The 24162-nt window shown below is 53.1% G+C and overlaps 2 protein-coding genes across 8 annotated transcripts in view; one reads left to right on the top strand and one right to left on the bottom strand.

The window, feature by feature from the left end:
• The window catches only part of ITGA7 (integrin subunit alpha 7), a 35132-nt gene extending 17443 nt beyond the window's left edge, over window positions 1-17689 (top strand). For 2 of the 7 annotated variants that reach the window (XM_084758484.1, XM_084758486.1), the window contains 22 exons: window positions 1256-1511; window positions 2401-2520; window positions 3400-3607; window positions 3711-3904; window positions 4178-4266; window positions 4377-4504; window positions 4631-4726; window positions 4867-4928; window positions 5038-5207; window positions 6377-6526; window positions 7166-7281; window positions 7819-8011; window positions 10098-10178; window positions 10271-10350; window positions 10437-10511; window positions 10638-10740; window positions 11253-11429; window positions 11550-11681; window positions 14469-14582; window positions 14762-14860; window positions 14945-15070; window positions 16985-17689. In XM_084758484.1, the coding sequence (XP_084614610.1) occupies window positions 1256-1511; window positions 2401-2520; window positions 3400-3607; window positions 3711-3904; window positions 4178-4266; window positions 4377-4504; window positions 4631-4726; window positions 4867-4928; window positions 5038-5207; window positions 6377-6526; window positions 7166-7281; window positions 7819-8011; window positions 10098-10178; window positions 10271-10350; window positions 10437-10511; window positions 10638-10740; window positions 11253-11429; window positions 11550-11681; window positions 14469-14582; window positions 14762-14860; window positions 14945-15070; window positions 16985-17215 (3000 nt within the window). In that variant the 3' untranslated portion in view covers window positions 17216-17689. The other 5 variants (XM_084758483.1, XM_084758487.1, XM_084758489.1 and 2 more) reach the window with 4 other exon arrangements.
• TMT1B (thiol methyltransferase 1B) lies at window positions 17676-20111 on the bottom strand. The gene is made up of 2 exons (XM_084758598.1): window positions 19508-20111; window positions 17676-18322 (listed from the first exon to the last, which is right to left on the bottom strand). The coding sequence occupies exons 1-2, from the start codon at window positions 20003-20005 to the stop codon at window positions 18086-18088; spliced, it is 735 nt and encodes a 244-aa protein (XP_084614724.1). The 5' UTR covers window positions 20006-20111; the 3' UTR covers window positions 17676-18085.
• Between the last annotated feature and the right edge of the window lie 4051 nt (window positions 20112-24162).

The raw sequence follows: 24162 nt of genomic DNA, 5'->3' as shown, positions 1-24162 counted from the left end.
CAACCTTTTTGTTGACCGAGTCTCACTCTGGCTGGCCTGGGATTCAAAGAGCCCCTCCTGCCTCTGCTTCCCGAGTGCTGTGACTTCAGTTGTGTGGCACATGCCTTTTACTTTTGACATTGACATCTCTCCCTCCCTCCTTCTCTCACTTCCTCCCTCCCTCCCTCCCTTTTTTATTTTTTCTTCTTTTTTGGTTTTTAGAGACAGGGTCTCTCTGTGTAGCCTCGGCCATCCTAGACTCGCTTTGTAGACCAGGCTGGCCTCGAAATCACAGCGATCTGACTGCCTCTGCCTCTGCCTCCCAAGTGCTGGGATTAAAGGCGTGCACCACCATGTCCGGTTTTCCTTTTTTCTTTTGTCTCTAACATATAATTGTCAAAAGATGGCACCACGAGGCCGAACATAACTAGTGTTAACTAAAGGGCCTAGTTTTTAGTCCATAAGTCTAAGGATAGAAAGGGCTGCTGCCAGTGAGCTGCTCTGAGCCGTGCTTCTGAGGATGGTAAGACTCAGAAGGGGGATATTGGGGTGTGTTATTTTTGGAGGCGATGACACAAAGGTCTAGGGACAGGGCCTGGGAAGATGACTCAGTAAAATGCTTGCTTTGCAAGCATGAGCATCTGAGTTTGATTCCTAGAATTCACATTAAAAAAAGCAACGTGTGGAGTTGTACTTGTAGCCCCTACATTAGGGAGGCAGAGACAGAGGATCCCTGGGGCTTACTGGCCAGCCAGTCTAGCCCAATTGTCAGGGCCCTGGTCCCAGTGAGAGACTCTCAAAAATCAAAGTGGACAACTTTTTAAGAATGACACCCCAGGTTGTCCCCTAGTTTCCACATGCACCTGACGCGTGTATGTGCACTGATATTGCACACATGTGCACTTGCACATATCTGCATTAACACACACACACACACACACACACACACACACACACACACACACCAAACTCAGCACGTTGCAAGATTGTCTCATGATCAGGGAAGCACATGTTCTATGTGCTGTCACTTATGTGTCTGTGAATATCCAGGCAGAAGCTAGGACAAGGCCATCTTCCTTTAAGTGGCTGCAGATGTGAGAATAGATGAGGACTTCATACTGGCTGGGTGGAGGTGTTCAAGTGACCCTGGCATAGGTGTGTGTGTGTGTGTGTGTGTGTGTGTGTGTGTGTGTGTGTCCGCCAGAAGTTTGCGTATGAACAGCATGTGGAGTCCTGGCAAACACAGAAAATGACTTGTCCTCCTGTCCTTTCACAGACGTGTGCACACCGATACGAGTCTCGACAGAGAGTGGACCAGATCTTGGAGACTCGGGATGTGATTGGTCGCTGCTTTGTGCTAAGCCAGGACCTGGCCATCCGTGATGAGTTGGATGGTGGGGAGTGGAAGTTCTGTGAGGGGCGCCCACAGGGCCATGAACAGTTTGGGTTCTGCCAGCAGGGCACGGCTGCTACCTTCTCCCCGGACAGCCACTACCTCATCTTTGGGGCTCCAGGAACCTATAACTGGAAGGGTGAGTCACTCACGGCGGAGGGTAGAGGAGGAGGGCAAAGCCTCTTCTTACCTCAGAGACGGGGGTTCTGTCTCTGAGAGGATTCGGTGCTGGCAGTACAGGGCCAAGCATGACCATACGTTGACCTGGGGCACTGCCATGCCTTCCACTCCTACCATGAAAGGGGGGTGGTGGTTACCTACTCTCCACCGCATGGCCATGTGACTATCTACATGTTAGCATGAGCTCCCACATGTACGGCTGGGCCAGGGCCTGCATGCTCCAACTCAGCAGCCTCCACCTCATCACTGCCATTCCCGTCTCTGCACGCTGCCACTGGCTGAGTTGACACTCGGTGAGTGTAATGCCTTGTCTTGGGGGACCCCCCTCCCTCCGCTAGAAGCTTGGGGCTAGGGGGATGGTGGGAGGTGGGGCTGAAGAGGAGGGGAGGGGCTGCCCTGTATGGCTGTCCAGCGGAGTGTCTGGCCCGAGGAGGGTGCACCTCCCTCCCGCCTTGAGTACTAACAGGACTGTCCTTGCAGGCACGGCCAGGGTGGAGCTCTGTGCTCAGGGCTCGTCGGACCTGGCATACCTGGACGATGGGCCCTACGAGGCGGGGGGAGAGAAGGAGCAAGACCCCCACCTCATTCCGGTCCCTGCCAACAGCTACTTTGGTAGGGACCCCTCCCTGGCCCGGAACCGCTCTAACCCCGTGTCCCCTTCTCTCTCCGTGCTCCCACCCTTCTGTCTCTGTCGTTTGTCTCTGGCTTCCTGCTTTCTCTCATTTTCATCCTCTCCTCCTCCTCCTCCTTTTCACTTTCTTCTGTCCTGTCTGTCTGGCTCTGTCTGTCTGTGCTCCCTTCCCTTGCCGCCCTTGCCCTGGTGTCTCTCCCCAACCTGCTCCCCACAGGGTTGCTTTTTGTGACCAACATTGATAGTTCAGACCCCGACCAGCTCGTGTATAAAACTTTGGACCCTGCTGACCGGCTCACAGGACCAGCCGGAGACTTGACCTTGAATAGCTATTTAGGTTTGTAAGCTCCTGCGTCCTGGGCCCTGGGGTTCGGCCCTGGCCTTTCTGCTAACCCCTCTACAGAGTGTCCTTTCCTCCTCTGCCCTCCCCCAACCCGTGCCCAGGGAAACACATAGCGGGCTCACACTGTAGAGGAGAATTAGGCATATTGACAGGCCTGAGAAGGAGAGGTCTCGGAGGCGATAGCCTTGGCGGGGGGGCTGTGAGTCGAGAGTCTCCATGGAGGAAGACCCAGAGGAAGTGAGAAGACTAAGGTCAACCTTGCTTGGAAGGACAGCGGTGGCCCTAGGGACGTCCCTCTGAGGGGTGGATGGGAGACTTATGTTGGAGGAAGCTGTGGCCTTGCGGGTGAGGCCCTGTAGGCACTTATATCCTCCTTTGCATGTCGACAAGTATGCAATGAAGTCCAGGGGACATTCTGGCAAAGCTTTTCCTTATTCTGTGGCCTTTCTCCCATCGATGTAAAGACTGCCTCCCCCTGGCAGGGTGGGAAAGATGGGGAAAAGAAAGTGCGTTGGATGCCAGTGGAGCTTCAGGGTGTGTGAAGCAGAAGGGGCACCCTCTTCTCCCGTTGCCCAGGCTGGCTGTGAATGGTTACGTTGGCCCGACTCTCCTTGCTGTGCCCAGCCCCTCTCACCGAGTCACCAAGGCTTCCCTGTCAGTGCCTTTCTCTCTGCTCCATGACGCCTCTGTGTCACCTCTTGTGTCTCTGACCAGGAAGGCTATGAGGGTTTCCAGGCCCTGGCAGGGGAGGAGGAAATATAGTCTAGCCATAGCGGTGGTGGCTGGGGAGAGCAAGAGTTCCTTGCGGCTCTGGGGCTCACCTGGCTTCTGAGTCTTGGCGCATCGCTCATGGTTGGTGACCCCCTCACCCAGGTTTCTCCATCGACTCTGGGAAGGGTCTCGTGCGTGCGGAGGAGCTGAGTTTTGTGGCAGGGGCCCCCCGTGCCAACCACAAAGGGGCCGTGGTCATTCTACGTAAGGACAGTGCCAGCCGCCTGATACCGGAGTTTGTGCTGCCTGGGGAGCGCCTGACCTCTGGCTTTGGCTACTCGTTGGCTGTGGCTGACCTCAACAATGACGGGTGAGAGGTGACACAGGGAGTGCCCCTGGGTCCCCAGGTGGCTTCTGCACTTTGTCCTCGGTCCCTTGGTCTAGAGGGCCCCATACTGCCTCACTCTCCACAGCTGGCAAGATCTGATTGTGGGTGCACCCTACTTCTTTGAGCGCCAGGAAGAGCTGGGAGGTGCTGTGTACGTGTACATGAATCAGGCTGGTCGTTGGGATGACGTCTCTCCTCTCCGGCTCTTTGGCTCCCCTGACTCCATGTTTGGGATCAGCGTGGCTGTCTTGGGGGACCTCAATCAAGATGGCTTCCCAGGTATGACTGGGATTGGGAAAGCTCAATGTGTGGGAGGGCCTGGGAAGGAGGTGGCATCCCTCAGTGATCAGGGGATTTTTTTCTTTTTTTTAAACTGGGGAGAGTTGAACTAGTGTTGTCTGGAGGGGAGTGGCTAAGAGGATTTAAAATGATGTGTGTAGCTTCTCAATGAAGCCAGAAACAGTATTCTGCAGGACTGAATGAGGAAAACTGGGTATGCGCACGGTCTGTCATCCTCCATATAGCCCCATAATGCCTTTCTCCTGCCCCCAGACATTGCCGTGGGAGCTCCCTTTGATGGAGATGGGAAAGTCTTTATCTACCATGGGAGCAGCCTGGGGCTGGTTGTCAAACCTTCACAGGTGAGGGGGGTCACTGATGTGAGGAGCATGGTTCTGGGCGGTGTCAGGACAGCAGAGGGCAGGGGAGGGGGGGTTGGGGAAGACAGCCCCTCAAGGAGGCTCATCTCCAGGTGCTGGAGGGTGAGGCCGTGGGCATCAAGAGCTTTGGTTACTCTCTATCTGGTGGCCTGGATATGGACGGCAATCACTACCCAGACCTGCTCGTGGGCTCCCTGGCTGATACCGCTGCACTGTTCAGGTGAGCCTCCAGGCCAGCAGACACTCTCTGCAGCTCTGACGCCCTTCCAGTCTCACACCCGGTCCTGCACAGCATTCCCAGCCTCGCACTCTCTCCTTTCCTACCCAACGAGCTCTCTGTGCCCAGGGCCAGGCCGGTTCTCCATGTCTCCCAAGAGATCTTCATCACCCCGAGAGCCATCGACCTAGAACAGCCCAACTGTGCCGGCGGACGCTTGGTTTGGTGAGGCGAGATTAGGAGGGAGGTCTGAGGAGTTCGCTGGGTTTTCACGTTCCTTGCCTGTTTCCTCGGTTGGGTCTGGGCTGTGGCAGAAGTGGGGTTTGGGGCCTTGTTTGCTCAGGAGCGCCGCCTTTGCCCCACAGTGTGAACATAACGATCTGCTTCAGCTACGTTGCTGTGCCCAGCAGCTACAGCCCTATTGTGGGTGAGTGGAGCCCTCACTCACTGCTCACTCTGAGGGCCGCCAGGGTGGAGAGGAGGCACCGGGAGCAGGGTCCTCAGCTCACCACTTCCCTCCTCTCTCTATGCCACAGCCCTGGATTACATATTGGACGGGGACACAGACCGGAGGCTCCGGGGCCAGGTCCCACGTGTGACTTTCCTGAGACGAGGCCCAGATGACCTGAAGCACCAGTCCTCAGGCACGGTGTGGCTGAAGCACCAACAGGACCGAGTCTGTGAAGACACCGTGCTCCAGCTGCAGGTGGACACTGACTTGTGTTCCAAGGGACATCGTTCTTGCAAGCCTTTTCCTCACCTCTTCTCCAGCACACTCACACCTTGTTGTAAGCTCCGGCCCTCAAGGGGCTGGACAGATGCTCAGCAGCTAAGGGATTGTCCTGCTTTTGCAGGTGACCCAGGCCTGGTCCTAGTACCCCTGTGGCGTGGCTAGTCATGCCTGGAACTCCAGCTTCAGGAGACCTGATGTGCACTTCTGGCTTCTTTGGATACCTGCACTCATGTGCTTATATTTCCACCCCCACACACATACGCACACACCCACACACACAGATAGACACACACGGACACACACATAGACACACACAGACAGAGACACATAGATACAGACACACACTACATACACACACAGATAGACACACACAGGCACACATATAGACACACACAGAGATACAGACATACACAGACACACACACACATACAGACACATACAGACACAGACACAGACACACATACAGACACACGCAGAGATACAGACATACACAGACACACACATACATACAGACACAGACACAGACACACATACAGACATACACACAGAGATACATAGAGACACACAGAGACACACACAGATACTCACACATACACACACAGATACTCACACATAGACACACACACACTTAAAATAAAAAATTTGTACTTGGGAGCATGTCACTAAACCAGAAATGACAGAGAAGAGACAGTGTAGCTTCCGCACGAGGACAACACATATGTTTATGAAGAATTCCACATTAAAAAAAGTCTAGGCATCGCTTGGTCTCCCTTTTAAGCTCCTTTCTACCTGCTTTTGTCTCTCTGCTGAATTTTTTTTTTTTAATGAGATGGAGTTTTTGATGCAGGCCAGGCTGGCCTAAACATGAGCTCCTACTTCCTTAGCCTTTTGAGTCCTGCTGCTGTCGTACATCTGTGGAGTCTGGCGTTTCATAGAGATGTGTCTGTCTGACCCTCAGGGGAGGCTTCTTCCTGCTGTGGTCTCTTTCTCATCCTCACTCACTCTGCCACCTGCATCTCTGTCTCCCTCGGCTCCTCTCCAAGCTTGAGATTCTTCAGTGTACGAGTGGGGTGGGGGGTGGGGGGAGTCACAGGGATGGAACTTGGGGGTTGCTCTATCGAGGAACAATCTTTCCCCTCCAGGAAAATGTCAAGGACAAGCTTCGGGCCATCGTGGTGACCCTGTCATATAGTCTCCAAACCCCTCGGCTACGGCGACAAGCTCCTGGCCAGGGGCTCCCCCCAGTGGCTCCCATCCTCAATGCTCACCAGCCGAGCACCCAGAGGACTGAGGTGAATGAGTGTGGGGGGAAATGGAGCTTGGGAGGGACAGTGGTCCTGGTGTCGCCACTGTGACACCCTGTGACACCCACTCACAGCTTGTGGAGCTCGTCCACACGTTAGCCCCAGTACAACCCTATATATTTGGTGCTGTAATACCTCAGAGGTAAAGTGGTCTAAATGGCCGTGAGCTCCTTGCGTAAGAGGGCAGTGCTCCCCACTCCCTGTGGTCCGGGGTCTTGGTATAATAAGAGCCTGTTGTCCTCTGAGATGACGCCTTTAAGTCACATTCCTACCATTCAGAGGGAAGGGGCAGTGTGCAGCTCCTTGCACGATTCTCTGGGCAGCCTGGTGGTGGCACCCTTCACTGGTTTTTCACAGTGTCTGTGTGGAATCTATTTTGTACAGTCTGGGCTGGGAGATGTGATCTGCCTAGGCGCTGGCCTACTAATCTGTACATCTGTATGGCAGTACTCCCTTTATTTTACAGCTCAGAGAGGTTACGTGGCAGCCCAGTGTCACACAGTGTCACACAGTGTCGGTTCTGAAGCTCTTTAACCCCAGGCTTCCCTAACGTAGCATATGCCTTGGGGACACATTTGACCCCTGCCTCAACCTTAGAGATGATCTTCTCCTGACCGCTCTCCTCAGATCCACTTCCTGAAGCAAGGCTGTGGTGAAGATAAAATATGTCAGAGCAACCTGCAGCTGGTGCAGGCCCAGTTCTGTTCCCGGATCAGCGACACGGAGTTCCAGCCTCTGCCCATGTGAGAAGGGTGGAGAGCATGTGCATCGGGGAGGAGAGGCCCCCCCTCGCATTCCCCGGCCCTCCCCACTGCCCCCCCCCCACTCCCCCCCTAAGCTCAGCAAATGCAGGATGCCTCTTCAGAGCCGTCAGGCAGAGGCTCCGACTCAGAAGACTAAGATGAGGGTCAGGGATGGGACTACGATGTCCTGACCAGAGATGATGATTTTCCTAGTCTGTATAATATTATGTGTTTTGTGGACACTTCATTACATAGCGTTGCCTCCTCTGTGAGGTGGTGATGACTGGTTCCATGTTATGGGTGGGGAGCAGAGGGAGCCCTCCATGTTTACACGAGGTTGGAAGATGGTGGAGTTAGCGTAAGAGTGGAGGTCCCCTGGCTTACTCATTTGTGCACTGAAAGAGCTGGCTTGGTTTGGTGTGTGGTTTGGGGGTCCTGGAAGGTGGGGGGAGAGGCAGTGTGTACTTGACTGGGGACTGGGTGGAGAGCGGGGGCGTGACGCTCAGATCCTACAGCGAGTCGTGTCCCATCCGCCAGGGAGGTGGACGGAGCGACGGCCCTGTTTGCACTGAGTGGGCAGCCATTCCTAGGCCTGGAGCTGACCATCACTAACCTGCCCTCGGACCCGGCACAGCCTCAGGCAGATGGTGATGACGCTCACGAGGCCCAGCTCCTGGTCACCCTCCCAGCCTCTCTGCACTACTCGGGAGTCCGCGCCCTGGACTCTGTGGTAAGACTCTGGAACAGGGCTGTTGTTGTTGTTGTTGTTGTGTATTTTATGACAATTTTTTTAAGTAGGTATAGGTCTTACTATGTTTTGAAACCTGCAGGTCACTTGCTTAGCTCATCGGTCAGCCCCATTACTCTTCCTCTGTATCTTCACCGTCATCTGCTGCTGTGCAGAGATGCTGTGACCATGGTGACTCTTATTCAGGAAAGCACTTAGTTGGGGCTGGCTTACACCTTCAGAGGGTTAGTCCATTGTCATTGTGGTGGGGACCATGGTGGCATGGTGCTGAAGAGGGAGCTGAGAATTCTACATCTGGCTTGGTAGGCAGCAGGGAGAGAGAGGGGGCGGGAAGAGAGAGAGACAGACACACACACAGAGAGACAGAGACACAGAGAGAGAGACAGAGAGACAGAGACATCCTTACAGTTTCATTATTGTGTTCTTTAATCTCCTTTTCCTATTGTTTAGGTTAGTGGGGTTATAAGTGAGGTATTCTCAGTTAATAAAATTGTAATAGAATATACTTGCTAAGCAAATTGAGCCTACACCTATGAGCGACATTTTTTTTTTTTTGGTTTTTTTTTTGGTTTTTGTTTTTTGTTTTTTGAGAGGTTTCTCTGTGTAGCCTTGGCTGTCCTGGACGCACTTTGTAGACCAGGCTGGCCTAGAACTCACAGTGATCCACCTGCCTCTGCCTCCTGAGTGCTGGGATTAAAGGTGTGCGCTGCCATTCCTGGCGGGGGTCGGGGGCGGAATTCTTATTCAAACCACCTTGCTCTCTTTTCTCCTTTTGGTTTTCCTCTCCTTCCTAGATAGTCTAGTCCCTTACCCTTTAGTATGTTTGCAGAGAAAGCACATCATATTTAGTGTGAATTAATCCGTTAATCCGTCTTATTCTCCTTTTCCTCCTTATACTACTTCCTCTTCCAACACAGTCTCATGTGTGTGTGTGAGAGTGTGTGTGTGAGTGTGAGAGAGTGTGTGAGGAGTGTGTGTGTATTGTAACAGGATCACATTATGTAACCTTGGCTGGGTTGGAACTTGCTATGTAGAGCAGGCTGCCTTCAGACTGACAGAGATCCACCGGTCTCCGCCTCCAAAGTGCTAGACTCAAAGGCAAACACCACCAACTACAAAACTTGGTCCATGTGTGTATTTGAGACAACGTCTCTCTATGAAGCCCAAGCTCGCCTTGAACTTGTGGCAGTCCTTCTGCCTCAGCCTCCCAGGGGATGGAGTTACAGGAATGTGCCACTATACTTGAATATATATGCGCGCGCGCGCGCACACACACACACACACACACACACACACGTATATATTTAAAAATTTAGATTCCACATGAGAAAAAATATGTAATAATATTTCTCTTTTCCTGTTACCCTTTCTTGTTCTCCTTCATCCCAATTCAGAACGTTTCTTCTCCCCAGAGAGGTCTCAGAGCTCAGAGATCCACCGGCCTCTGTCTCCTGAGTGCTGGGACTAAAGGCGTACGCTACCACCTCCTGGCGCCCCTTCCAGTTTCTCCTCCTCCTCCTCCTCCTCCTCCTCCTCCTCCTCCTTCTTCTTCTTCGAGACAGGGTCTCTCTGTGTAGCCTTGACTGTCCTGCACTCGCTTTGTGGACCAGGCTGGCCTAGAACTCACAGCGATCCACCTGCCTCTGCCTCCCGAGTGCTGAGATTAAAAGCGTGCACCGGGCTGGAGAGATGGCTCAGTGGTTAAGAGCACTGCCTGCTCTTCCAAAGGACCTGGGTTTAATTCCCAGCACCCACATGGCAGCTCACAACTGTCTGTAACTCCAAGATCTGACAACCCCCACACCAACGCACATAAAAAAAAAAAGCGTGCACCACTACCACCCGGCCAAAAAGCTAGATTTCTTACATAAGAGAAATGTCACGTCTTTCTTTCTGAGTCTGGCTTGTTCTTCTTAACATGGCCATCTCCAGTTCTGTGCATTTTCCTGCAGATGGCGTAGTTTTGTTCTTTTTATGACTGAGTAGAACTCTATTGCGTATACATACAAGACGAGATCCTGAGGGCTTCAGTAACCTAAACTGAGCTATCCCTCCCTCCCCGGCCCAGGAGAAGCCTCTCTGCCTGTCCAATGAGAATACCTCTCACGTCGAGTGTGAGCTGGGGAACCCTATGAAGAGGGGTGCTCAGGTTGGTATGTCTGGCCTCTACCTCGTCTGAGATGCCCGTCCTTAAGACCTGGCCCTTCCCCCCCGACTCACCTGTCCTTCCACACTGGGCAGGTTACTTTCTACCTCATCTTCAGCACCTCTGGGATCACTATTGAGACCACGGAGCTGGAGGTGGAGCTGCTGTTGGCCACGTAAGCGTGAGGGCAGGTTGGGCCACTTAGGTGTCAGACACCTCATGAGGGTTCCCGTGCCAACCGCCCTCGCATGCCCATTGCAGGATCAGTGAGCAGCGGCTGCATCCAGTCTCCGTGCGAGCTCGAGTCTTCATTGAGCTGCCGCTGTCCGTGTCAGGGTAAGCCTTGCCTGCGTGGGTCCCTCTGTCGCTCCCGATACACGCGGTTTGGGCTCTGCCTCACCTGGCCTTGGCCTCCGGACTCTATCTGGTGACCCCAGGCCTCCTCTTCTCATCCGTAACCAGGGTGGCCGCTCCCCAGCAACTCTTCTTCTCTGGCGAGGTGAAGGGTGAGAGTGCCATGCGGTCTGAGAGGGATGTGGGCAGCAAGGTCAAGTATGAGGTCACGGTAAGCAGCACCCTGTTGTATAGCCCTCCCCAGTCTCCTCTCTGTTGGCACAGAGAAGAGGCTGCTGAAACGTGCCTCAAGGTATGAGTTCTTTCCCCGTACTGCAGAATGGTGGCCCTGGGGCTCCAGGCCTCCTCCCTGGGCAGACGTGACTCCAAGCACATTTTGGCGCCGGGGGTCTCAGTGGACAGGGCCGTCTCTTCTCCAGGTCCGACAGGCATTGAGAACTCAGAGACCGGGCTCTGCTGGGGCCTCAGCTGGCATGGGTCTTGGGCAAGAGTTTGTAGCTTTCCTTAATACTTAGCGCTGGCCTGACCTAGCCTCCCACACGTGTCCAGCTTTGCCTGGGTTTGGGTACAGGGGGAGAACGGTGCCCAGTGTGGTCCAGGTTGTGCAGCTCTGGTGATGCTGTGTTTCCTGAGGTCCTCCCCTCAGCCTTGCCTCTCTCTGTGCGATGTGGGGTCCACTCAGAACCCGAGCTTCATTTCCCCCACACTGCTTTGGGCCCGTAGGTCTCCAATCAAGGCCAGTCGCTCAACACTCTGGGCTCTGCCTTCCTCAACATCATGTGGCCCCACGAGATCGCCAATGGGAAGTGGTTGCTGTACCCCATGCGGGTGGAGCTGGAGGGCGGACAGGGCCCTGGGAAGAAGGGGATCTGCTCCCCACAACCCAACATCCTCCGCCTGGTGAGGCTTAGGCAGGGCAGGCGGGGTGGGGACGGGGGTGGGGAGTTGGGAGGGAAGTCACCATCTCAGGGTTGCAGTATTTGGAGGGACTCTCACCACCTGTTCCTCTTCCCTGTCCAGGATGTGGACAGCAGGGATAGGAGGCGGAGAGAGCTGGGGCAGCCCGAGCCGCAGGAGCCTAGAGAGAAGCTGGAGCCTAGCACGTCCTGGTGGCCAGTGTCCTTTGCCGAGAAGAAGAAGAATGTCACTTTGGTGAGGCAGGCACAGTCAGGGGTGCATGTGTGGTAGAGGAGCCCGTCACAGGTGTACAGTGTCAGGAAGCTGCCATGGAGGTGAGCCTGACAAAGTGCTCACACACCAGGGACAAGTCAGGCCGACAGTCTGCAGCTGTCTGGAGGGAGAGAGTGCCTGCGGAGGGGGGTGGGGGGGGTTAGTTCCTGATGCCTCAGACCCTGCAACTCCCCGTGTCCACTCCAGGGCCAGCTGGGTAGCCAAGCAACTGGCCCTGCTCATTTATAAAAACACATCACATTTTATAAGGGCTGGGGCCGACCAAGTACTGGGATTACAAGCGTGCGCCACCAGGCCCAGTGTTCTACGTTCTCATGATTAAGAGAGTATAAACGTGAGCTTCGTTAAGCCGGCCCCTTTGAGCACTTTTACTTCCCACTTTCCCCACATGGTTTTGGTGTTTAGCTGCGTTTGTTGAACGCTCTGTGTTTGTTCCTCCTGGGGCGGTGCTGACAGGGAGAATGTGGCACAGATGTCAGTCAGAGACACTGGGGCTGGAGGTAAGCCCAGGCATGGCCGTGTGATCAGAGCAGCCCTGGAGACGACTCACCCGAGGTTAAAGAACGCAGCCAGCTGTGTGTCTGCACCTAGCTGCTGCTGTAGCACATACACATGTGGTCCTGCCTGGACTTTGAAATAGTCTGACCGCTGAAATAGTTTCTTTTACTTCTTTGTTAAGAAGCAGAGTGTGTGGGTGTTTTGCTTGCATATGTGCATGTGAACCATACGCACATAGTGCCTTCTTTTTGAGTCCACAGTTGGGTGACCATGTGACATTTTTCCCCCTACCTGTTTCTGATTCATTTTGCCTCATGCATTATCTCAGATTCCTTAAAAAAAATTTTTTTTTCTTTTTGAGACAGCTGTCCTGGACTCGCTTTGTAGACCAGGCTGGCCTTGAACTCACAGAGATCCACCTGCCTCTGCCTCCCGAGTGCTGGGATTAAAGGTGTGCGCCACCACACCCGGCCCTTAACAATATTTTTAAAAGATTTATTTTAATTTATGTTTATGAGTGTTTTGCCCACAAATATATATACCTTTATCACGCATGTGCCCGGAGCCTGTGGTGGTCAGAGGAGGACATTGGATCCCCTGGGACTGGAGTTAGGGGTGGTTGTGAGCTGCTGTGTGGGTGCTGGGAACTGAACCCAGGTTCTCCACAAGCACAGCCTGCTGAATCATCTCTGTAACTGCTGAGTCATCTCTGTAACTGCTGAGTCATCTCTCCAGCCCCATCACTTGGATTCTCTCTGTCTCTCTGTCTCTCTGTCTCTCTGTCTCTCTCTCTTTTTTTTTTTTCTATTTTGGTTTTTTGAGACAGGGTTTCTCTGTGTTAGCCTTGCCTGTCCTGGACTCACTTTTTCCGGATTCTTTTTATATAAAATATAGGCAGGTAGCCTTGTTTTTCGTCAAACTGACTAAAGGGCTTTGAATTACTCAAAGGTAGACTATGGGAAGACTAAGAGATTCTAAAGAGGCCCAGGGAGACGCAGGATGAGCAGGGTCATGTGCTGCTAGCTTGAAGAGGAGCTCCATCTCTGGAGCACACAGTATGGAAGGAGAGACCCAACTCCTGCCATTTGTCCTCTGACTGCCACATGTGTGCAGCAGCGTGCCCCGCCCCACTCAGAAAATACTTAAAGAAAAAAAAGACTCCAAGCGCTCTCAAGCCATTCTTGTGCGTGTGCACTGTGAGTGATGACACAAGTCAGCTTTAGGCAAGCGGCTGACGTCAGGCTTGGAAGGGGGTGGCGACGGCTCCCCGGCCCAGTAGCTTGTCGGCAGCTCTCCTTCCGTGAGTCTGAGTTTAGAACGGGAATGTGGCTTTGCCAAATATGAATCTGACGTCAAACACCTGCCCCACCACTAGATCTCTTTCCTTTCCTTCCTTCCTTCTTCCCTCCGTCCCTTTTTTTTTTTTTTTTTTTTTTTTGAGACAGAGTCTTGCTTTGTAGTCTTGGCTGTCCTGGAACGCCCTATATAGACCAGGCTGACCTCAAACTCCCAGAGATCCACCTGCCTCTGTCTCCTGAGTGTAGGGATTAAAGGCGTGCGCCATTGTGTCTGGCACCACTGAATAGCTTTGCTAACTCTGTGACCTCAAGTAGGCTGGTGGCCTTCCTTAAGCCTTACTTTCTTCTTTTGAAAAACTGATGCCAGGCACAGTGGCGTACACCCCAACAGCCGCAGCACATAGAGGCCAAGGTGAAAGGATAAGTTTGAGGCTGGCCTGGGCTACTGAGACCCTGTCTCAAAATAAAGCATCTTGCCGGGCATGGTGGCACATGCCTTTAATCCCAGCGCTTGGGAGGTGGATCAGCATGAGTTCGAGGCCAACCTGGTCTACAGAGTGAGTCCAGGACAGCCAAGGATACACAGAGAGATCCTGTCTTGGAAAAAAACAAAAACAAACAAACAAACAAACAAACAAACAAACAAAGCATCTTGCAGGACATCTGGAACTTGACTGGGGCAAATGCCTGGTAGTTACTGGGTGCTTAATAATTGAGATAATAAGTTGAGTAGCAATCAACTCAGGAAGCCACTGTGCCTGTTACTGTGCAAGTGAAAGACCCTGCCCCCATGTCTGTCAAAGACCAGTAGTCCAGATTTGAGGTAGGTACTATTATGGGCCAGAGGTTTGGCTTGGGAAGACTTCTTGGAGGAGAGGAATTTGAGGTCAGACAAGGAGTGTGGGCAAGGTGGCAGCACATGGCTCAGGGTCCTACCTATCCTTGTTTCTAGGACTGCGCCCAGGGCACGGCCAAGTGTGTGGTATTCAGCTGCCCACTCCACAGCTTTGATCGTGCGGCCGTGCTGCATGTCTGGGGCCGCCTTTGGAACAGTACCTTTCTGGAGGTGAGGGCAACCACTGGGGTTCCAGGCTGGGCGTCTCCTGCGAAAACCCCTACCACTCCCCATCCGAATGCTGAGAGCCCAAGCCGAGCAGAAACACCCTCTGCATTGGCACCATCCTGTTTGTAACCTCAGTGGCTGGAGAGGGTTGAGGAGAACAGTCTTCTTCCGTATTCCCCTAGGAGTACATAACCGTGAAATCCCTGGAAGTGATTGTCCGAGCCAACATCACAGTGAAATCGTCCATCAAGAACTTGCTGCTCAGAGACGCGTCCACGGTGGTGAGCTGCCAGGCTGGAGGGTGTGCTGGGTGGGGACTCCCCTCCTTCCCGCTCACCCCAGCCCTTGAACTTCCTGTTTTTCAGATCCCGGTGATGGTATACTTGGACCCCGTGGCTGTGATTGCGGAGGGAGTCCCCTGGTGGGTCATCCTCCTGGCAGTGCTGGCTGGGCTGTTGGTACTGGCCCTGCTGGTGCTGCTGCTGTGGAAGGTGAGCCTTGGGAAGGGTGGAGCCCGTGTGAAAAGGGGGCTAGCCTCTGACTCACTCCGCTGAGCACCAGGAACTCCATCTGCCCTGGAGGTTCCTATTGGCTCAACACAAAAGTACACACATGCACACGCCAGTGCTGGGGATCTCGTGCACCAGCAGAGGCTGCCCTGGTGCAGATCTTGTCCTTGAGGATTTTGTAGTCCAGTGGGAGTAGGGGGCTTTGTAGTTGAGGACAAGGCAGAAGTTGTTGAGTTGAGACAATGGAAACTCAGGGAGGGGAAGGCTTTAGAGGGTGACCCCCAGGAGCTGGGCCCTAGAAGACGGTGAAGTGGTAGGAATGGGATGTGGGGGGCGGGATCTGAGCCTTCCAGAAGGCCATGGTGGGTAGGAAAGTGTGGTCTGATTGAACCAGAGCGTGGCAGCAAAGGCTGGGGAGGAAGCTGTGATCAAGGCCAACGACTGTGGAGCTCTAGGCAACCGCTTGGGGCTGAGTGGGAGCTGCCACGTACCGGGCTGCACATGGAACCAGTCTTGCGCTAACAGAGCTGTGACAGAGTCCTATTGGCTCAACATAAAAGCACGCACATGCACGTACATGCCAGTGCTGGGGAATCTCATGCTCCAGCAGAGCCTACCCCTGAGCCACATGCCACAGGTGGGGCTTGTGCAGAGCCAAGCACATCCGCGGGGCTCTGTGGACTGCCCTGCCCACCTGCTGTTTGGTGAGTGTGTGCCATCAGTGGATCGAGCTCTGGAGTGGCATCTGTGCTGCTGAGAATGTGCCCAGTCTTAGGGAGAGTTGATGCCCTCAGGACTGGCCTTAGGAGGCCCGGCCCGTGCACTGCTCCCACGGGAAGGAGGAAGAACACACGTAAAAGATCTGCTCCCCTCTCAGTCTTCCCCCCCCTCTGCCTTTCCCTTGTCCCTCAACGTCCCCAGTGCGGCTTCTTCCGCCGGAACAGTCCGCGCTCTTCCTTCGCAACCAGCTACCACCGAGCCCACCTGGCCGTGCAGCCTTCGGTCATGGAAGTTGGGGGTCCAGGGACTGTGGGGTAACTGTTGTGTGTGCACGTGTGTGTGCAAACATGTGTGCGCGTGCATCTATGTGCGTGCGAGTCCAAGTGCAGGCCCCAGCATTGGTGGAGGTTCAGGAATGACAGGGTAAAGAGAGGAGTGTGCGCAAGGGTGTTGAGGTCCGAATATCTGAGGTAAGGAGTGACTAGAAAGACGAGGTTGTCAGTGTTGAGCATACATATCCCAGAATGCACATGGAGAGTGGGTAGGCCAGGAATGTGAGCATGTGGGCATGTCGGGGGGGTGGTGGTGGTGGTGGCTGCATGCATGTGTTTTCTGTGGGAATGAGTGTGCAGAGATGATTGTGTAAAGAGGTCTCGTACAGCGTGAGCATGCAGAACTCATGGCTAGTCTGAGTTTCAGTATGCAAGGGGCCCAACACCACCTTGGTAGGTGAGGGGTTAAGCTACTGTATTCATGGCTGCGAGGTCGATGACTGAAGGGAATGCTACTCAGCTAAAAGCACGCAGGTGCATGTGTACAGGGAGCATCCTTCCAGATGTGTGGGAGGTCTGGGAGGCTCTTGTGTTTTAGGAGGCCCTATTGAGGTTGTAAGAAGCTTGGGTATGAAAGGAGAGCGTGGGAGATCCTGATGTGCAGCCTCAAGCCTCTCTTTCAGGGACCAAGAGAGATTTCCTTGGTTTTGCACGTTGGGTTCCCTTCTAGTCTTCCTCTTGCTTGGACCCTGGTACCGACAGCAGCAAGCTGGGGGCTGCCCACTGTGCCGGAAGCCGACCAGCCTACCCCGCATTTGGTTCATTCTAGCCCAGAGATGGTGAGGGGGCCTCAGGGGGCCTCATCCCTGTAGGCTCCTCATGGTCTGGCTTGGTTTCCTTATAGCTGGGATTCTTCAAGCGGGCGAAGCACCCCGAGGCCACCGTGCCCCAGTACCACGCAGTGAAGATCCTTCGGGAAGACCGGCAGCAGTTCAAGGAGGAGAAGACGGGAGCCATCCAGAGGAGTAACTGGGGCAACTCCCAGTGGGAGGGCTCTGACGCGCACCCCATCCTCGCTGCCGACTGGCACCCTGAGCTGGGTCCTGATGGACATCCTGTGCCAGCCACTGCCTAACTTCCCTTGCCCCAGGCCCAGCCTGTAGGCTCCTTCCACCCTTTCCTAAGATGGCTCCTTGGGATGGAGGAGATCGTGGAGTAGGTTGCTGGCATCGCATTGAGATGTGGCAGACTCTTGCTTCCTCAGGGCCACAGCTCTCTCGCACCGTGAGAACCACCCCTCTGGCTTCCCCTTAGAATGCTGTGAGAGGAGGGGCATATCAGGGATGGATGGGCCGTGGGGGCACGGCTGGAAGGGCAGGCAGGCCCTGATGCAGGACAGGGGGTGGGGGGGAAGGGCTCCTGAGCACCCTCTCTCACCCTCCCCTGTAGCACCTGTCTTCCCCAAAGTGCCTTAGACAGAGGGTCAGGGAGGACATCGTGTCACTGTCTCAGGGGCTCTTCCCTCTGGTCTTCCCTGTACTCTGACCTTAGTGTGTGGTACCAGTCTAGTGGCTTTGTCTATTTATTAAAAAGTATTTGACAATAACAACTCTGGATGCTTTATTGAGTGCTGTTCTCTCACCTCAAGGGTTTCTGCTGATCTCTGTTCTTCTGAAGCCAGGGACAGAGTGGGTAGCGGGGAAGGAGGCTGAGGTGACCTGGCTGGGAATACATGCATCGACTTGTGACTAGTTTCAAGGGGCACATGGGTGTCGAGGCAGAAGGAGAAGAGAGGTCCTAGACGGCAGGTGGGCAAAGTCTCTAAGGCTTTGCAGTGTAGTTTTCTGCCTCTGTCTGGAGAAAGCAGGAAGAAAGCCTCCGTGTGGAAGAGGGCTGAGGCAGAGCCGAGGAGGTTCTCGCATTCTTTACCTGACCCTTAGAAGGTACTGGGGTGGCTTCTGGCTGCAGGCAGGGAGAGAGCAGACGGCCTCCTCCTCGGGCACAGTTATTTCACAGCTTTTCCCATTATGTGGGGCCCAACAGGTAGCCACTTGAAGGGAGGGGGCTGCCGTTCCATTTGGACTTCAGAGAACTGCGCCCTCTCGATGTCCTTCCAGGTCTCTCTGGTGAGGTGGCAGCCGTCCCCGATGTGTTTCCAGGTGGGCTCGAGAACCCGCTGCCACAGGAAGGCCCAGCTTTCCCGAGGCTCAGCCACGTGCTCCCAGAAGAACAGCAGCCCCCCCTGGGGAGGAGGGAGGAGGGGGAGGGAGGAGGAGGGAGGTAGGTCAGTTGTCTCCTCTGTCCTGCTCTTCTCGCCGCACCTCTCCCTCCCCTCTCAGACCCAGCTAGTCAGAGCTCTCTGAAGTAAGAGCTTCTGGCCCAAGAGTTGACGGGACAAAGTGTTCCCAGCGTTATCTGCGCATCTAGCCCCTGCCCTCCTCACAGTGTGCACAGGAGCATCTGGTGGGCAAGTGGCCATGACAGACAACAGGTCTTACTGGAACAACTGTACCGTGGGGAACAGGGGCAACTGGAGGCTCTTCTAGACGCGTACCCATCGATGCCTGGTGTCTACCGTGCTCACGCTGCCTCAAGAACTTTGCAGTTAAGTTGCAAAAAGGTCACAAAACAAATCTTACTGTATTTTAAATAAATGAATGATTCTGTGTTGGCCACTGTCGCAGCTAACCTGGGGCTGCGAGTTAGACACATTGGCTAGATAGGGATGTGACCCCAGCCTCTCCCGAGATTCTGGGGGTTCTGACTACAGCTGAGCTTCCTTAAGCACTTGTCCCACCCCCAGTGCCCTCTTCCTAGGGGTTTATTCATTACCATATCGAATTAGGGTCTAATTTGATCTAAAAGGTCATATACTGTCCAGAGGCCATGCTCCAAACCACATCTTGTCTTGACTTCCAGACCTGAACTCTAACGGCCTGTGTGGCTTCTCTGCGTGGATGTCTTAGCAGACCCTGAGACCAAACTTGTCCAGACAGTTTTTCCACTCCAGCAAACAGACTTTTCGTCCACTTTCCCTTCAGCTGTGCAAGCCAGAAGGTTTGGAAATTGTCCTAAATTCCTTCTTCCCACACCCAGCTCCAGCTCTCAGACTCCTAATAGTTCCTACTGGAAGACTTTTTTTTTTTACCCCACCCCCCACCTCCTCCACACCATGATAACTTCTCAGATATCAATTTAATCTTTGCTGCCTTCAGCGTCTTCCCCAGATCTCCTCACCTAGGTTAAGCAACACACCCCTGTGTCTCCATAGCATCCTGTTATGCCTCATCCCAGTACAGGCCTTTAATGGCGTATTCAGCTGTCAGATGGTGAGCGCTATCAGCTTCCTCACCCAGGGTCCTGAAACTCTGGAGCTGCCAATGCTCCGTTTCCCTCCCCGGCCTCATTCCCTTCCCGCTTTGCTCACCGGCCTCAGGACTCTATGGATTTCCTGCAGGACTTTTTTTGGGCTCTGTACGGAACACAGCACCAGGGTGCAGACCACCACGTCCATGGAATGGTCAGCCAATTGTTTCATGTCCTCGCCATGAGCCACGATGAAGCGCTCATATTGGAGATGTCTGTTCTCAGCCATGCTCTTTGTCAGGAACTTCTCAAAGTTGGGGTTCGGGTCCACGCAGGTGACCTTGCAGCCGGGTGGGTAGAACTGGAAGTTGGGACCAGTGCCGCAGCCGAGCTCCAGCAGGGCCACTTTCTTGGAAGTCCCCTTAAGATCTTTTATCTGGCTAAACAGTTCCCGTTTCTTCTTTTCCATCTTTTTGTTGGACTTGGCTGTTAGCATAGCCATAAAGTAGGGGAAGTAGGTTTTGCACACGGGCTGCCAGAAGCCCAGCAAGGCCAGCAGGTGCAGGGGTAGGGTCAGGAGCAGCACCAGCAGCTGCAGAAATGGGACCAGGGCCTCCATGAGGCCAGCTCCAGATGGTGTGTCTCCTGGAACACTGGCTTTCTGCCTCCCTGCAGTCTGGGAGATAAAACTCTCCCCTCGCTCTGCGACAGGACTTTGCTCCTTGCCCTCCTGCCTGGTAAATTCTCTTTACTGGGTGGAGCATGTGTATGGAGTTCCTCCAGAAGCACAGATCAGAGAGCCTCACAGGTTCTTCAACAAGTTTTTTTTATTTTTTTATTTATTTTTTTATCGGTGAGGGATCATGACTGTGCCTATGGCTCTGTGTTCTGGGAAGATGGGTATGCTGACTTGCCTCAGAGGGAGCTGGAAGGAGGCCAGAGGCAGGAGGCAGCCGCATTAGGCTTGGGGCAGAGCTGACTCACTGTCCTCAGGTCTGCCCAGGTTGTGCAAGACAGAGATTCTGGTTGGATTTCCTACCACACCCGCTGGTGTTTTATAGTCAGCAGGATGCCTTTGTCCTACATGGTGGTCAGATAGAATGTGCAGGGTTAGGCGTGCTGGGTCATGAGGAGGAGGGGGCTTCCTGGTTGGAAGGAAGACTCCAGGACTGGAGATACGCTTCGGTGCTGGTCGGCTGTGCTCGGGGCCCTCACCTGAAAGAGGGTGCTTAAAATGAAAAAAAAAAGAAAAGCTTTAAATATTATATTTAAAATTTTATGTATGTTATGCATGTATGCTCGTGTGTGTGTATGTGTGTGTTTGTGTATGTGTGTGTGTTTGTGTGTGTGTGGTATATGTGTGTGTGTGTTTGTGTATCTGTGTGTGTGTATGTGTGTGTTTGTGTGTGTGTATATGTTTACCAAGGTAAACATGTGGAGGTCAGAGGACAGCTTTGTGGAGTTGGTTGCCTCTTTGCACCTTTATGTAGGTTCTAGAGGTCAAGCCCAGGCCCTGAGACTTGCTCAGAAAGCACTTTTGCTTGTTGAGCCATCTCACCGGCCCGAGAAGTCACTTGTTGGAGCTCGCTCCTCTTATCAAGTTCAAGGCATCAGGGCCCCAGAAAATAGAAGGAAAAGAGGAGACGAGGAAGGAAAGAAGAAAGAAAGGCAGGCAGAGCTGGCGTGGTGGTGCACGCCTTTAATCCCAGCACTCGGGAGGCAGAGGAAGGTGGATCGCTGAGTTTGAGGCCAGGCTGGTCTACAAAACGAGTCTAGGACAGCCAAGGCTACACAGAGAAACCTTGTCTCGAAAAACCAAGAAAAAAAAAAAAGAAAAGTTAAAATCACATTTTGTGCTTGCATGTGTGTGATTGTGCACATGCCAAAGGGCACACATGGAAGTCAAAGGACAAGTTGTGGGGGCCAGTTCTTTTCCTCGACCTGTGGCTCTTGGTGTCTAACACCGGGTGCCAGCTTTGGTGGCAGGGACCTTTACTGTCTGAGTCCTCCCGCCAGCCCTCTTTCTCTTTTTGAAGGATGTGTAATTAAAACTCAGATACAGTATTGGTCCGAGGATGTGGCTCAGTTGTAGGGTGCTTGCTTAGTTAGAATGTGTTTTAATCCCAGTCCTGCACAAATCCCAGTACAGCACATGCTTAGAGGCCAGGACTCAGGAAGCGGAGGCAGGATTCCTTTCCAAATGTTCTTTTCCCTTCAGTTCCATATACGCGAGCGATCCCTAAGCCCCGACAGCTCTGTTTCTTGATTTGGGATTGTCACACACTTCTTTCATCACCACTCACAGTAAGTATCCTACCAGACCACGACCCTTCCCCAGCTGGCCTGCTCTAATTGCCTGGTGACAGACTTCGTCACCTCCACCCTCTCGTCTGCTCACTCTCCAGCGGCTTCCCACTGTCCCGGACACACAACCTGCACTTCTTGCTGGGTGCTCATAAAGCCACGCACAAGATGGCGTCCACCCACATCTGCTGCTGCTTCCCCCTCACCGGAGCAAACATCCATCCCTCAGTTCCTCACACCCTCACTCCCTTCAACTGTGGAGTTCAAGTAAAGTCTAGCCAAGGTTAGGCAGGCTGGGATCGGCGGAAGGTGGACCTCCTTGGTGGAACGGTGGGAGAGGCAGGTCAGGCCAGGAATCTCATAAGGTGTGGGCCTGAGGCAGGGACTGGGACTGGGCCCTCAATTTGGAGGGTCAGGGGTCAGTGAGCACCAGGAATGGGGCAAGGCTTAGGATCAGGATAAAGGTCAGGATCTGTAAACAGCTAGAGCAAATGTCGGGCTTGTAATCCAAGGCGATACTTGCACATTTCAAATGGGTGGATGTTAAAATGCTTGCATTAGACTTCTAGGCTTCTGCTGGCCGTGAGGACACCCACAAGGAGCCACGGGTAAGAGTGCCGAAGAGCTTTTGGCTAACAGCACTCTGTGTGTTTCTCATGTTAAATACACTTGTGTGTAGCGTGTGTGACTCCTGCCTGCTGCTCTTTTGAGTTCTAAGATAATGTTTTATTATTCCCATAAAAAATAAATGAAGCCACTAGATGCGAGTCACAACAGGATGTACTGCATGTGTTAGAACATGCTACAACCCCACTTTCTCTCTTTTCAGAGAGACAGAAACACTGTGGATCAGAGCCTGGAGTTTGCACCTATGCCTGGAAGCAGCCCCTGGGAAACTTGCAATGCCTAACGAAGCAGCTCAGCCTTAATTCAGTGGCATTATAGTGGGCATCCTGATAGGAATAGGGTATAGATATTTTTTTAAAAAATTATTTATTTATCATATATACACAGTGTTTTGCCTGTATGTACACCAGAAGAGGGCACCAGATCTCATTACAGATGGTTGTGAGCCACCATGTGGTTGCTGGGAGTTGAATTCAGGACCTTTGGAAGAGCAGGCAGCGTTCTTAACCTCTGAGCCATCTCTCCAGCCCTAGGGTATAGATCTTAACCCTAGGAATGATACAGGATGCCTAAAGCTGGGTGCACACCTTTAACCCCAGCTCTCAGGAGGCAGAGGCAGGTGGATCTCTGAGTTTGAGGCTAGCCTGGTCTACAAATCGAGATCAAAGATAGCCAGGGCTACCCTGAGAAACCCTGTATCAAGAAACAGAAACACACACACACAAAAATGATACATGATTTCTTAATATAAAACTAAGCTTTATTGATTTGGGTTAAAAATTAAGCCATGCTATGACGAAGTGTGTTTGCTTCTTAGGTGGGGTGGCTGCAACACACAGCACCTGTCCACGTCAAATGCGGGACTGGAGAAAGCGCCTCCTCACTTAGGGCCTGATGAAATCTAGACAGAAAAAGTTCTGGTTTGATTTGGTCAGAATCTGGATCTTGAAAATGGACCGAGAGAAAGAACAGGTCTGTATGAAGCCCTCTTCTTGAAAAAGCCCAGATGTGCAAGGGCTCCTTTGCTTGTGTGATGCAGTAAGTTATGCAGGGAAGGCCGCAGCCTCTAGTCTCATTTTGGAGCAGTGTATGGCATAACTTGCTTCTGGCCTGGAACACGAAGTGGGGTACCAACAGGGCTGCAATGCAGCCTGGCTTGGGAGGACACACTTCCCCACGCCCCATGAGTTTGCCAGGAGGGCCCAACACTGAGTCCCTGAGCTCAAACTGTGAGGATAATTATTTCTGGATTCTCACCGTTTTCCTCCCAGCGAGGCAGAAAAGAGAGGTCATCTTACATGGGAAGGATGGCCTGGCCCCATGTCCACGAGGGGCCTCAAGTAACTCTGCTAATATTGGTAAAGGTGAGTCACTGTTGAGTCTTGTTTTTTTCTCATTGTGACAAAATGTCCCTCAAAGCAGCGTAAGGAGGGAGGAGCTGGTGGGAGCTCACACTTTAAGAAAGACGGGGGTGGGGCTGGAGAGATGGCTCAGTGGTTAAGAGCGCTGCCTGCTCTTCCAGAGGTCCTGAGTTCAATTCCCAGCAACCACATGGTGCCTCACAACCATCTCTTCTGGCCGGCAGGCAGAATGCTGTATACATAATAAATAAACAAATCTTTAAAAAAAAAAAAAAAAAAGAAAGAAAGACGGGGGTTCAGTGTGTCATGAGGGAAGGCGTGGGGCCAGAACACAGAATATGAGGCGGCCAGTCACATTGTGGCCCGCAGTTAGAGGTAAAAGCTACGGTTCAGCACCCTCCTCCTCCTTATTCAGTCAGGGACCCCAACCGATGGGGTGGTGACACCCACACTCAGGCTGGGTCTTCCTTGTTTAGTTAACCCT

Source organism: Acomys minous (assembly GCF_964271855.1).
Source record: "Acomys minous genome assembly, chromosome: 15".
NCBI classification, from domain to species: Eukaryota; Metazoa; Chordata; class Mammalia; order Rodentia; family Muridae; genus Acomys; species Acomys minous.
This window is presented reverse-complemented; position numbering and strand designations above follow the sequence as displayed.